General features: G+C 41.4%; 1 protein-coding gene across 5 annotated transcripts in view; it reads right to left on the reverse strand.

The window, feature by feature from the left end:
• LOC110522839 (netrin receptor UNC5D) overlaps positions 1-13,785 on the reverse strand; it is a 310,274-nt gene that overhangs the window by 95,091 nt on the left and 201,398 nt on the right. For all 5 annotated transcript variants that reach the window (XM_036977117.1, XM_036977120.1, XM_036977119.1 and 2 more), the window contains exon 2: positions 1,910-2,116. In XM_036977117.1, coding sequence (XP_036833012.1) covers positions 1,910-2,116 — 207 coding nt within the window. The remainder of the gene's footprint in view (positions 1-1,909; positions 2,117-13,785) is intronic.

Genomic DNA, 13,785 nt, shown 5'->3' on the forward strand with positions numbered 1-13,785 from the left:
CGGTGCGCGATGTGCCCGTCTCCGGAGCCTGACCAGAAGACCGCTTCGTCTGCCCCTTTTACGTCGTTGTTGTTTTGGTTCGCCGGCTGGGATCCGATCCATTGTCTTGGGTGGTGGGCAAAACAGAGGATCCGCTTTGGGAAAGTCGTATTCCTGGTCGTAATGATGGTGAGTTGACGTTGCTCTTATATCCAGTAGTTCCTCCCGACTGTATGTAATAAAACCTAAGATTACCTGGGGTACCAATGTAAGAAATAACACGTAAAAAAACAAAATACGGCCATCTCTGTCGACGCCGGAAGTATAAGTAGGTTAGTATTGTGGAGTATTACTTTTTTTGCAGTATTACTTTAGTGCCTTATTGCAAACAGGATGCATGTATTGGAATATTTTTGTTCTGTACACTGTCAATTAGATTAGTATTGTGGAGTAACTACAATGTTGTTTATCTATTCTCAATTTTCTCCTATCACAGCCATTAAACTCTGTAACTGTTTTAAAGTCGCCATTGGCCTCATGGTGAAATCCCTGAGCGGTTTCCTTCCTTTCTGGCAACTGAGTTAGATAGGACACCTGTATCTTTGTAGTGACTGGGTATATTGACACACCATCCAAAGCATATTTAATAACTTCATCATGCTCAAAGGGATATTCATTGTCTGCTTTTTTTATTTTGACCCATCTACCAATAGGTGCCCAAGTTTGCGAGGCATTGGAAAACCTCCCTGGTCTTTGTGGTTTAATCTGTGTTTTAAATTCTCTGCTCGACTGAGGGACCTTACAGATAAATGTGTGGGGGACAGAGATGAGGTAGTCATTCAAAAATCTGGTTAAACACTATTATTGCACACAGAGTGAGTATATGCAATTTATTATGTGACTTGTTAAACACACACACACAGTTTTGTATTGCTATCCTGCTGGGGACCAAATAATTGGTTACCATCTAAAATCCTATATTCCCTAACTCCAAAACCTAAATCTAACCCTAAACGTAACCTAATCCCAAAATGTAACCCTAAAATGAACCCTAATTCTAACTCCTAAACCTAACCATAACCCCTAACCCTAACCCTAATCCCTATGCTTTAAATATAATTTTCCTCCTGGGGACCGGCAAAATGTCCCCACTTGTCTGAATTTTCCTTGTTTTACTGTCCTTGTGATTACCCACAAGGATAGTTAAACAAAAACACACACACACAGCTCAGATAGATCCAGCTCAGATAGATCCAGCTCAGAGAGGACCAGCTCATGAGCTCCATCAGCAGCAGATTTTAATTTAGATTGTAGAATGGATGCGTTTATGCAACAAATGTTATTGCATCGAACCGAATCGCATCGATTCTTTCTTCTAATCAAACCAAATTGCGCTGAAACTAAAACGTACTGTTCCTGTATCGTATCGGAGCCCATGTATCTTGATGCGAATCGAAACGGGAAAGATGCACATCCCTAGAAGGTATACACACATATACTGTACACACACATCAGAGACATGAAGGAGCCAGATGGGAAGGTAACTGGATAAAAGCAGACACCAGACAATACAGATTTAGAGACGGAAGGAGCTCGATTGTAACTGTGTGGAACAAAATTGCCACATGGTGAGGCAATAATATTTTAAGGGTTGGACTTAAGCTTGGGAACAGTCAATAAACTGCATTTCAACCCTCGTTTTATCACTCCAAATGAAATGATAGACTATGGGGAGATTGGGATGAAAAACACAGTGTTTCTGTGTGTGTATGTACATTTTTGTGTGTATGTTTGTGTGGGTGAATGCATATGTGTGTGTGTATGTGTGTAAGCATGTGAATGTACAGTATATGTGTTTGTGTGGGTAGGTGCATAAAAGTGTCTGCATTCATGTGCATGAGTTTCTATGTCACATCAGTGTGTGTCCCACCTGTGCCCTCGTCAGTGTGTTCCTGAGACTGGTGCTGGCTCTGGTGGACCCACTCCCCATTGCACTTGAAGAATATCTGCAGGGCTGGCCTGGCCCGGCACTTGAGCTTGATGGGGTTGCTCTTGACGATATAGGCATCATCAGGCTCCTGCAGGAAGTGGGGGAGGGTCCCTGACGTACCATGCTGCAGAGCATCACTCCTGGAACCTGGAGACAAGGAACATGACATTAGACTGGAGTATAGACTAGATAGAGTAGTGTAGAGTACAGTATAATAGAGTAGATTAAAGTAGAGTACAGTAGAATAGAGTAGAGGGGAGTAGGGTAGTGTAAAGTAGAGTTGAGTAAAGTAGGTTAGGGTGAGGTAGACTAGAGTAGGTTAGAGTAAAGTAGAATATTAGTAACGTTCCACAAATATCGATAATACAAACACCTCAAACACCTCAAAAGTGTCTCAAAAGTACATCCATAACAAAACATCTGCAACAATGTCTAATGAATCAGGAAAGTGTGTGAGATGATGACACCCAACTCAGCCTCACATTTCCATAGAAAACACTCCCACAATAGACGCTGCTCAACCACCTCAACATGATGACAGTCTACACCTCATTGACACTCTTTGATCTTTCAAAAGGCAAGCCCTTCACAATCTGTTCATTTCAGAGAGCGATTTGGTAACAATAATTAACTGCAATAATTCCTATGTCTGACTCAAACAATAACCAGGTGTGTGTATGTACAGTGTGTGTCTGTGTATCTGTGTGTGTGTGTGTGTGTGTGTGTGTGTGTGTGTGTGTGTGTGTGTGTGTGTGTGTGTGTGTGTGTGTGTGTAATGTATGCGTAGCAGGTGTAATTATACTCTGACTAATCTCCCGCTTAGCTTTCCTCCTGTAACCTCTCATGTACTGTATGTGTGTGAGAGAGCTCTGCATCGGGTTGGATACCCATGGTTCCCGCGGGTGAGCCGCAAAAAACTCAGCTGGTGGGTGAAATTAAAACATTCGGCTCGCAGTTCAGAACAATTACATTGCGGGTCGGAAACATTTTAAATCAAGATAATAATGCATTCTGTTGTGTTGCATTGTGTTGTGAATTCCATTCTGTGAGCGGTGAGGCAGACATAAGGCTACCAGTAACGCACGTATTGAGAGTGTGTGGAGCAGGGAACCTTCTAGGGCTGTGACGGTCATGGAATTTTGGATGACGGTAATTGGCCAGCCAAATGAAGGCTGTCACTGTAATAACTGTTCCAATCTCTCCGCTCCCGACAGCCTGTGCTGCTATAGAAATAGATTGAATAGAACAGTCGTCCCCATTCAAGTCAATGATGGCATAATGGGTGGACTGCCGGCCATTGCGAGCGTACCCATAGGAGCAAAACAGGAAGTAAAATATGCGCTAAAATATATGCTGTGATTTGTTGATTCAACTCAACTCAATCACAAAAAATACATTCCATTGCATGAGCCACATTCTCTGGTCTGATGAAATCAAGATTGAACTATTTGGCCTGAATGCCAAGCGCCACGTCTGGAGGAAACCTGGCACCATCCCAACGGTGAAGCATGGTGGTGGCAGCATCATGCTGTGGAGATGTTTTTCAGCGGCAGGAACACTAGCCAGGATCGAGGGAAAGATGAACGGAGCAAAGTACAGAGAGATCATTGAAGAAAACCTGCTCCAGAGTGCTCAGAACTTTAGACTAGGGTGAAGGTTCACCTTCCAACAGGACAATGACCCTAAGCACACAGCCAAGACAATGCAGGTGTGGCTTCGGGACAAGTCTCTAAATGTCCTTGCATGGCCCAGCCAGAGCCTGGACTTGAACCCAATCGAACATCTCTGGAGAGACCTGAAAATAGCTGTGCAGCGACACTCCCCATCCAACCTGACAGAGCTTGAGAGGATCTGCAGAGAAGAATGGGAGAAATTCCCCAAATACAGGTGTGCCAAGCTTGTAGCGTCATACCCAAGAAGACTCAAGGCTGTAATCGCTACCAAAGGTGCTTCAACAAAGTACTGAGTAAAGGGTCTGAATAACTATGCAAAAATGTCTAAAACCTGTTTTTGCTTTGTCATTATGTATTGTGTGTAGATTGATGAGGAAAAAATATGTTTAGTCCATTTTAGAATAAGGCTGTAACGTAACAAAATGTGGAAAAAGTCAAGGGTTCTGAATACTTTCCGAATGCACTGTATGTGTGTGATCGAGGGGTATGACTCTTTATAAGTAGCGGGGTGCACTCTCCAGCTCCAGGATTATAGCTAGCTGAGTTTCTCTCCAACATCTAATCCATCTCCTCCCTACAGAAGCTTTCCTGCAGGAGGAAGACTCCTGATTGAAGGGAAAAGATAAATGACTGTGTATGTGATGGACTGGCTGTGTGTGTGTGCTGCATGTATGTGTGCGTGTGTGTATTTGATGTTCTAATTTGTGTGTGTGCGTTTGATATTCTGACTGTGTGTGTTCTGGCTGTGAAGATCACAGCCCTCACTGGCGTCTACCTCCCTCTTCCCCATAGTGCTACGCTCTTTCTCTCTCCCTGGTTCATGGAACTGAACAAAGAGAATCCTTTTAATTTAGAAATGACTACCCCGGGCTACTGTAGCTACTTGCTCTTTTCTGGAACGCTCCATTTTGTTGGTGTGTGGCGAGGTGACATGCATTATTTGTGTTTGAATAGCAACAAAACACATATGCCAGCACACATCCACACACTGACAGAGAGATATACAGAAACATAGATGTGCACTGCACACAAATGCAAACACGGATGGACGGATGCGTGTATACGTCTCAGTACCAAGCCATTGTGCTGTTGCTCTGCTACCTTACAATCCTGTTACAGCTGCTATTCTCCTGTCATTTGCTAGCTAGAGCATCACTAGGTAAGAATAAGTACTTATTATTGGGATTGTGTAATCTGATCCTAGATCTGTGGTAAGGGTCAGCGTCTGAAAGACAGGCTAGTTGGCAAGGTTTTTGCCCTTTAACTGCTGATGTTATGGCTCTCCCATCCGCCATACTGACAGTGATTATCTAGGGTCATCTGATTCATGTGTGTGTGTGTGTGTGTGTGTGTGTGTGTGTGTGTGTGTGAGGGCTAAGAGAGAAGACAATCCACCTCACTGACAGGATAGACTCCCGCTGTGTTTCCACGGTGATCTACAACCGATGGGCCATCCGGGCAACAACGCGCAGGGTCCGCAGAGATACATCTCAGCGTGGGGGGGTGGGGGAACAAGATGTCACGGGGGATCACCAGTGCCGACCCGTCATTCAGGGCAGGTGGGGCAGAGCATAAAATGTTGCCTGTTTGCCTGTTTGCATGTTATTTTGGCATTAATAAGAGAAACTTATTGGTGTGTAAACAATGTGAAAACAATTATAATTTAGTTAATAAACTGCATATAAACATTGTCTCTTTTTTGCATTCTTGAGTAAGGTAGCTCCGAAATGCAGGTATTTCAGCCTAGCTCTATACAGAGCGTTGGGGTTGGTAATGTTCTATAGTTGTGCCAATCAGCGTTCCGTCACTCATGGGGACACTTCGTCACCAGTAAATCTACCGGGAGAGCTCAAAAATTCAAGCCCCTTGGGTGCTGCCATAGATTTACATTAGAAGTGCCCATCCAAGAATGCTCAAGGTCATTGGCCACAGATAAAATCATGTAAAATCACGTTATATCTACCGTAGCTTTGATTGGACTGATCATGTCAACATCATACTTAAAAAATCTTAGCTAGTAAGCTGGACAAGCAGCCATCAATCATCATGAATCACGTTGACAATCTACTGCCAAATACTTTTCAATTAATGTCATATGAAGAGAAATTATCGATAAAATGTATGGGTTCTCATCGGCCATTGGACATAAACATTACACAACAAAATGGACATTTCAAATTCAACAATGAGTGGTTTGGAAGGAATCAGTGGCTAGCTGCAAGCGTTGCAAAGCAATCACTAGCCTGCTATTCAGTGAAGTGGGTGTGTGGTCCAAGTCTGGGTTTAAGGGTCTCTTTTCAAAGCTTAAAAGGTCAAACATTCACATGCAGAAAAGGTTGAATACATTTGCCATGCTGTCAATCCATCATGATTTCTGCTGCATTCAAAACAGCTGGAAACTTGGAACTGGGATATCTCAGACTTCAGTGAGTTTAAGACAACTGGAACTTGGAAAAAAACTAGCTCCGACTGGGAAAATACTTTTTGAACGGTCATCCAACTCAGAATTCCAACTCAGAAACTTTAAATCAGCGACTCTCAAGTAGTACAGTGGTTCCTCCTTTAAAAATTGTGAGCTTACACTGTGGACTTAGAGGTACCCAGCGTCACGGCTTCATTACTCCAGACCACCACAAGGGGGAGTTAGAGCACTCATTATGCATTTGGATCCCAATGTTTATATATGACCAATCATATCGAGTCGTTCCAATGACGAATTTGACACGAGCCACCCATCCTTTGTGACTTTCTTCAGCAAAGATGGCTGACAAAACATTACGGTGGAAGCAAATGTAAGTAATTATGACATCATAGCGAGCCAAGCAAAACATGTACAATTGAGAGGAATATGTTAGTTAATGAAGAGACAAACGATTGTGCATATTTTTTTGTCATAAAGTTAATTTACAAAAATAGCTATTTAGCAAGTTAGCTGACTAGCTAACATTAGCCAGCTAGCTAGCTGGTGTTATGGCATGAGTATGACATTGTAATTTGTGTTGTTTAATGTTTTAGGGACTCCTGAGAAAACCAGCAAACCAGGCTGTCGTCTTGGAAACAGTGGATGTAAAGAACCTAGCCAGCTAAAGCATTTACTGCAAATTGAATGTACAATTGTGTAAGCTTGCCTTGCTGTGCAATGCAGCTGAAGTAACATAGCTAGCTAACTATTTACTTGGTAAATGTGCAGTTGAGGTTCAAAATAACTGTCTGCATATGGATGTGTGGCTAGCTACAGTATGTAGCCGATCTGTGTATGGACCCTAAAACGTTAGGTTCTGAACTAATAGTCATACCAACCTATGAACCTCAGCTATCATAGTTGTTGTATCAACTTCAAGTCTGAATGGCATTAATGAAGCCTATGGATAGAGTAGAATATAATAACTTTATTGTTCCAAGGATGCAAGTCCTAAATACAATGACTGTAGTTATTACCACGCATGAAATTCCCACATTGTAGCCTGTACATTGAATATATTCACTGATCACGTACTTTTCCTTGGCAAATAAAGGTACGGTTCCGGTATGAATCTCTGTGAGACATTCTTTTTCAGTCATATCCAATACCAGGTGTATCAAACTCCATTCATTGAATGATGCTGTGTCTGCATGCATGTATTACAATTATACACTTCAACAGTGTTTACCACTCCTGCTCCTGGGACATCAATGATTACACATTGTAACTATGCAATAGACTAGGAACATGATTTAAGTGAAGGTTGATTTGTAATTCATATATACAGACCAAAAATCTATGCATATCTAACTCCCTTCATCTGCATTAATCGGAAGACACAGGATAATATTTCAATGAGATACTTAATTTCAACCAGCGGAGAATGTGAAACGCTTTATTGAAGTAAGTTAATTATCCAGGTGTTATAAATACATAATATATTACAATTATGATAACTGTAATATTATATTATAAATACAAGTTCAATCTGTACTTCAATGCACATATGGTATGTATTATGAAACGAGGAAGAAAGACGAGGTGGGGAGAGAGATGTAGAAGACAGAAAAGGAAAGAGGTAAGAAAAGAGGTAGACAGCATATGATTAATGAACTATAGTGCTACCCTAATATTCTCTCAGTTCATCACAATTACAGTGTCTCTAGCAGTGTCTCCTAACCAGCCTTGGGACCCCAGTTGGCCCGAAGGTTATCTTAAGAGCGGGTGAGGTGGCGATGACGGGACTGGCTTCCTCTCTCACATTAAAACATACCTGCAGACGAGAGACAGATGGATAGAGAGAGAGAGCATGATTAAGCCTTGTTTTTTTTATTCTAACACAGTCAGTCATCATAATCATAAAATGCAAAAATGACCTTGGATCATTAACTCTGGGACTCTGGGACATGACCTACATCTCTATCTGTATTTCAAAGTAAAGCATCTCTTTAATAATACTTTCTGTTGACCCGACCAAGCGACCTCTCACCTATGATCATGCTGTTCCCTCTGTGTCAGCCAGTTCAGATGCGGGAGAGGTTCACCAACACAGCTGATATAACCTAGAGGATTAAGGGAGAAGGGGGAGTGGGATGAAGTGAAGGAGAGACTGTTATTGTGTGTGTGTGTGGTCTCACCTGGTGTCCATACTAAGTGGCTACAGAGTACTTTATGCTGAAAAACAGACACATGGGGACAAACAATAGCAGATAATGTCATTATTAGACATAAATAGCACTTGAAGCTTGATGATGACTTGGCAGCAACAGATAGCAACAGATAGTCACGTGAAAATGGCTGAATGTTTATGTGGTGTAAATCTGAAAATTAGCAGCTGACATCTTAAGGGTTTTTTAATGAATGCATGTGAGACAGGTTCCATGTACAACAAGACAGGCAGAGAGAAAGAGAGAAAAAGAACACAGAACAGTTTAATTACCTCTGGTTATGGACACTTCTGCCAGCAATAAAGCTTCCCACGGCCTGTTCCTCGGACAGTGAACATCTGGCAATATCTACATTTGCGCCCCCTTTATCAGTTTGCACTCTGAAAGTAAAGAAAATAGCTTATTTTTTGTAGATATGAAAACAATAACTGAGATATGACCGTTCAATCTAAAGAAGCTGATTTTTCAGGATACGTCAACACAGCACAGAAAGCTTAATGCCAGACTGGTATTGTGGTTGTTCATTAGGTGATGGGAAATATGCAATATGTATACAACATCATATACTTACCTTCCTTGAAAATCCTTCTATACCGCCAAAGATGACAATATTGTATCTTGAAAAAAACGCATTGGAATTAAAAGTGAAATGTTTAACCTATTAACCTGCTTCCTTATTTAAGTATTACCAGTTGATGAAGAACAACTCCAATTTTATACATCATTGAACATTTGTCTACGAATAAGTAAGAATAAAAAGTTTAAATAACTTCTTAGATTTGATGGAGACATTATACATCTTAGTACCTTATCAATTTATGATTTGTATCAATGTGGACGAGAGACAGGGGAGCAGGAACAGAGTATTTTTGCTGAGCAATGCAATGAAGCTGGATTATTCTGGCAATGATACCTGCACCATCTACACGCTGCAAAGACTCCCAAACTCTTTGCCATTGTACACGATGGATAATTGCTCTGAGACCTCCTTTGACCATTCTAAAGCCCGCATGGGGCATCCTTGCCTTAATGGCCCTGACTTTCTGGTCTAACTCTTCATCTGACATATCAGAATAGCATTCCCTGACAGACATATTGTGTTCTTTCATCCTTCTGTAAAAAAAAGCTAACCGTTACACTGTCATGAAATTTGATTATATATCGACTATGAAACAAATAGGACATGGCCTGATTATGAGTTGCCATGAAAGAAAGTTAGATTAATTCAACTGAAAATGGCGAGAACAGGTGTTCGTAGCTAAATACTTTTGGTTATTCTGAGAATAAAAATGGCATGATTTATCATTCTAAGGTATGTATGCATGTAATATAGTAGAATGTTACGAACCGACACTGAATCGTGGGAGCTAACTACTAGCTATGAAAAGGTTGGACAGAAGAACGCCCAGTGCTGCTTACCTGAGATGCCATCATCACACAGTCATTCTTCGTCTGTGTCCGCTATGACTTCCTTTGTGTCGGAAAAAAGTTGCTTTCAGAACAATTATTTTTGATTGAAAATAAACACGTTCACTCTTGACCAAAAAACTCAAATGTACCTCCATAGCATATAACAATTTGCCTGTGAAAAACCAGACCTTCATACAAACTTGCTCTGCAGAATTCTTGACACACAACCAAAGATGCTGCCATATCCTGCTAGTAATTTGTTATGCTAACTAGTTTGCAAGAGGTTGCATACAGTAGCAACAGCATCAACTACTGATAGAGAAGCAGAGAAGGCAAAGAGTAGTACGCTCAACTGAAAGTTTGACTACAATTAGGGTGTGGAAATGTTATGCCCCTTAGATATTAATTTAGAATCCTCCAATCCACATATGCTGTAGCCTATTCCCGCCATCACGTTGTACAGCGCCATATTTGGACACACCTACTCATTCCAGGATTTTGATGTATTTTTTTACTATTTTCTACATTAAAATAATAATAGTGAATACATCACAACTATAAAATAACATATATGGAATCAGAACAAAGTCTTATTTAGAAGGACAGGTTACTCCTTCCTCCCCGTCGGGGAATTGAACCCCGGTCTCCTGTGTACCCTGCCCCCACAACACAGGGAGTCTTTAGCTAAATAGCCCAGTACTGCGCTGCAGATCATCACGTTGTACAGTGCCATATTTTCTGTTCCATCCTAACGGAAACACATAGGGTTTTTTGTTTTTCTTGGAATAGAAACACCATAATATTAATCAAATAAATTAAGCAAGTACCAGTCAAAGGTTTGGACACACCTACTCATTCAAGGATTTTTCTTTATTTTACTATTTTCTACAATGTAGAATAATAGTGAAGACGTCACAACTATGAAATAACACATAGGGAATCAGTTAAGAACAAATTCTTATTTACAAGGACAGCCTACCCCTTCCTTCCCGTTGGGGAATTGAACCCCGGTCTCCAGCGTGCCCTCCTCGTCTCTGGTAATGCCAATATGGAAGACTATCGAATGCTTCTCAAAGATGCCCTCTGGTGGTCAAACTAGCACTAACTTGCATTAACAGACAAAATGTTTACTCACACACCCGCAACCCATTTAAAACCTCTGGGCCGTGAGTGAATAAGAAAAATATAATATAATAATAATAATACAAAAAAATATATATACTCCAGTCAAATTTAAATGACTAAACAACTAAAAGCAGGTAGAGTGATTAAATAACTTAATCTCTGAAAATTTTTTCTTCAATCACTGTATTTTCAATATGTGACTCGTTTCAGGATCTACTTCACAGGAGACACATTTAGATGCTTTCTGGAACCTGTGAACTTTCATGAGCCGTAATAAACTTGTATGCCATTTGTAAATACGAATAAAATTATTAACATACGAGCCTAGTTGGTTTATCCATGGAAAAAGACAGGAACCTTTCCGCTAGCCATGGTTAGTTGAGATAATGGATGGGTTGGACATGCCGAGAGATGAGTTCGGATTGGTCTGCCATGTAGCGTGCTTCTGTCTATAACATGAACTGCTCAGAATGTGAAGAGAATCCTTTCTACCACAGCTTTTTTTTAAAGATATCATGAAAAACAAAAGTTTTGCCTCTGAGGAGTCTTCTGATGACAGTGATGGGAAAGAAACAGTGATCAACTGTGTTGAAGAAGAAGCTGACAAAGTTTCAAAATCACTGGAATGCCCGGTGGAAGCAGAGTGTGATAGGTAAGGAGATGGAGATAATTCTGGCGTTTGATTGCAAATATGCTGAGGGAGTCGAAAAGAGAACACAGAAGGCTGTTGTATAAAACATCTATATCCGGATTACATCTTCAAACTAAGGCCAACCAGGCGCAGTGGGCTAAGTGCGTGAGGCGTCACTCCAGCCCCGGGTTTGGTCCCAGGCTGTGTTACAGCCGGCCGTGACCAGGAGACCCATGAGGCGGTGCACAATTGGCCCAGTGTCGTCCGGGTTAGGGTAAGGGTTTGGTCGGCCGGGATTTCCCTGTCTCATTGTGGTCTAGCGACTCCTTGTGGCGGGCCGGGCGCCTGCAAGCTGACTTCGGTCATCAGTTGGACGGTGTTTCCTCCAACATACTGCTTGGCAGGGTCATGTTTCAGAGTACGCATGATCTTTACCTCTCCCGTAGGGGAGTTGCAGCAATGAGACAAGACTAACTTCCAACTGGGGAGAAAAAAAGAGGTACACTACAAGTACACAAAAATAAAAAATGAAGGGCAACCATGGCATCCTTGATCTATAAGAGTCTAGCTAGCTAAATTTTCATATATATTATACATTTCAAATTTGGTAAGAAAGTCAATTTCATTGCAAGTTAAAGCATACTGTTAGCTAGCTAACTAATGTTAGCTGGCTGGTTGGCTCACTAGCTAACTCGCTAGCTAGCTAATTTTACAGATATGATCTGTGTAGTAATATTATTCCTATCTCAGCAAGCCATTTGCATTGCTAGTTATAGCCTAATGTTAGCTAGCTAAAGTTGAGCCTAATTGGTTAGCTTTAGCTACCTGTATATATTTATGGATGGTGGCTAGCTATGGCAATTAGTTTGTATTGCTAATAGTATGGGTTGGAATTATTGCTTAGTTCACTTGGAAATTTATGACTTCAGTGCAGACAAGACAACTGGGAACTTGGAAAAAAAAACAACCTCCAACTGGGAAAAATCGGTTTGAACGGTCATCCAACTCAGAATTCCAACTCGGGAACTCTGGCCTTTTTCTGTAGCCCCAACTTTCCGACCTGAAGCCCAGTGGCATCATGATTTGACCTTGTATTTTTCCAAGTTCTTTCATTTTTTAGCTAGCTTGATAGCTACATGTCTAAACATATTACATGATCCATCAAGTTAGCCAGGTATGTCTTTGGGTGATTACGGTCATCTATTATATTTCATGAACATGTGTACATGTCTAGACAATAGTGATACTGCTACTATGCAAGTAACCATTTCACTGTACCGTTTACACTTTCTGTATCCTGGGCATGTGACAAATAAACTTAGATTTAATTTGATAAATTGTGTTTATCAGAGACGGTAATATGAAAAACAACATGACCTGCACCAAAGTCAGATTAAGATATAGGCCAAGGACTGCTTTCACCACTTTTAGTCTTGAAATATTTGGTTGTTCACTACGCTAACTCATTATGGTTACCAGATGGCCTCACATGTGAATCCTGATGGATGGGGTTAAAAGGGTGTAAACGATGCTGAATGGGTGTAGACAAAGAAGTGCTCTCCAGTAGGTGTACCAAAATATTCAAGGGCCATTTTCTCAAAGGTGGGGTTTAACAAGTTTATCAACTTTGAAAGCATAATTACTTTCTCAATGTTCCTCAACTGCAGTGTTTGATATACCATTTTCTAGCTCTGAGTTTGTATTTTTATTCTATGTAAAAAAAAAAACATTTCAAATTTTGCTACTTAGGACCTGTCACATGTGCTCCCTCTCTGGCCTCAAGGTCACCAGGCTGCTGATTATTGTGCACACCTGTCACCATAGTCACGCGCATCAGTGCCTAATGACATTCACCTGGACTCCATAATCTCCTTGATTATTTGCCCTATCTATGTCACTCCCTTTGGTTCCTTCCCCAGGCATTATTGTTTCTGTTTCATGTCTATGAGTTTTCATGTTTTATATTATGTTTTGTTTATTCATTAAATGTATTCACTCCCTGAACTTGCTTCCCGACTCCCAGCACACGTTACAGAATAACGCCTCACCAAAGGGAAGCATCAGGGAGTGTTTATTTTATTTTATTTATTTTGTGTTTGAGGTGATGTTGGGTCCGGGTGTCAGTACCGCAGCTTCCAGGGAGGCCTCAGCCGGTTCGTCGGACTCTCATGCCTCAGCTGGCTCGACAGGCTCCCATGTCTCAGCTGGGTGAACAGGTTCCTGTGCCTCGGACGAAGCAACCGGGGAGGTCTCAGCTGGCTCATCAGGCTCTCACGCCTCAGCCAGTTCGTCAGGTTTCTGCGCCTCAGCAGAGGCGACAGGTCCGCTCCTGATCCCGGGATCGTCCC

Source organism: Oncorhynchus mykiss, chromosome 5, assembly GCF_013265735.2.
Source record: "Oncorhynchus mykiss isolate Arlee chromosome 5, USDA_OmykA_1.1, whole genome shotgun sequence".
NCBI lineage: Eukaryota > Metazoa > Chordata > Actinopteri > Salmoniformes > Salmonidae > Oncorhynchus > Oncorhynchus mykiss.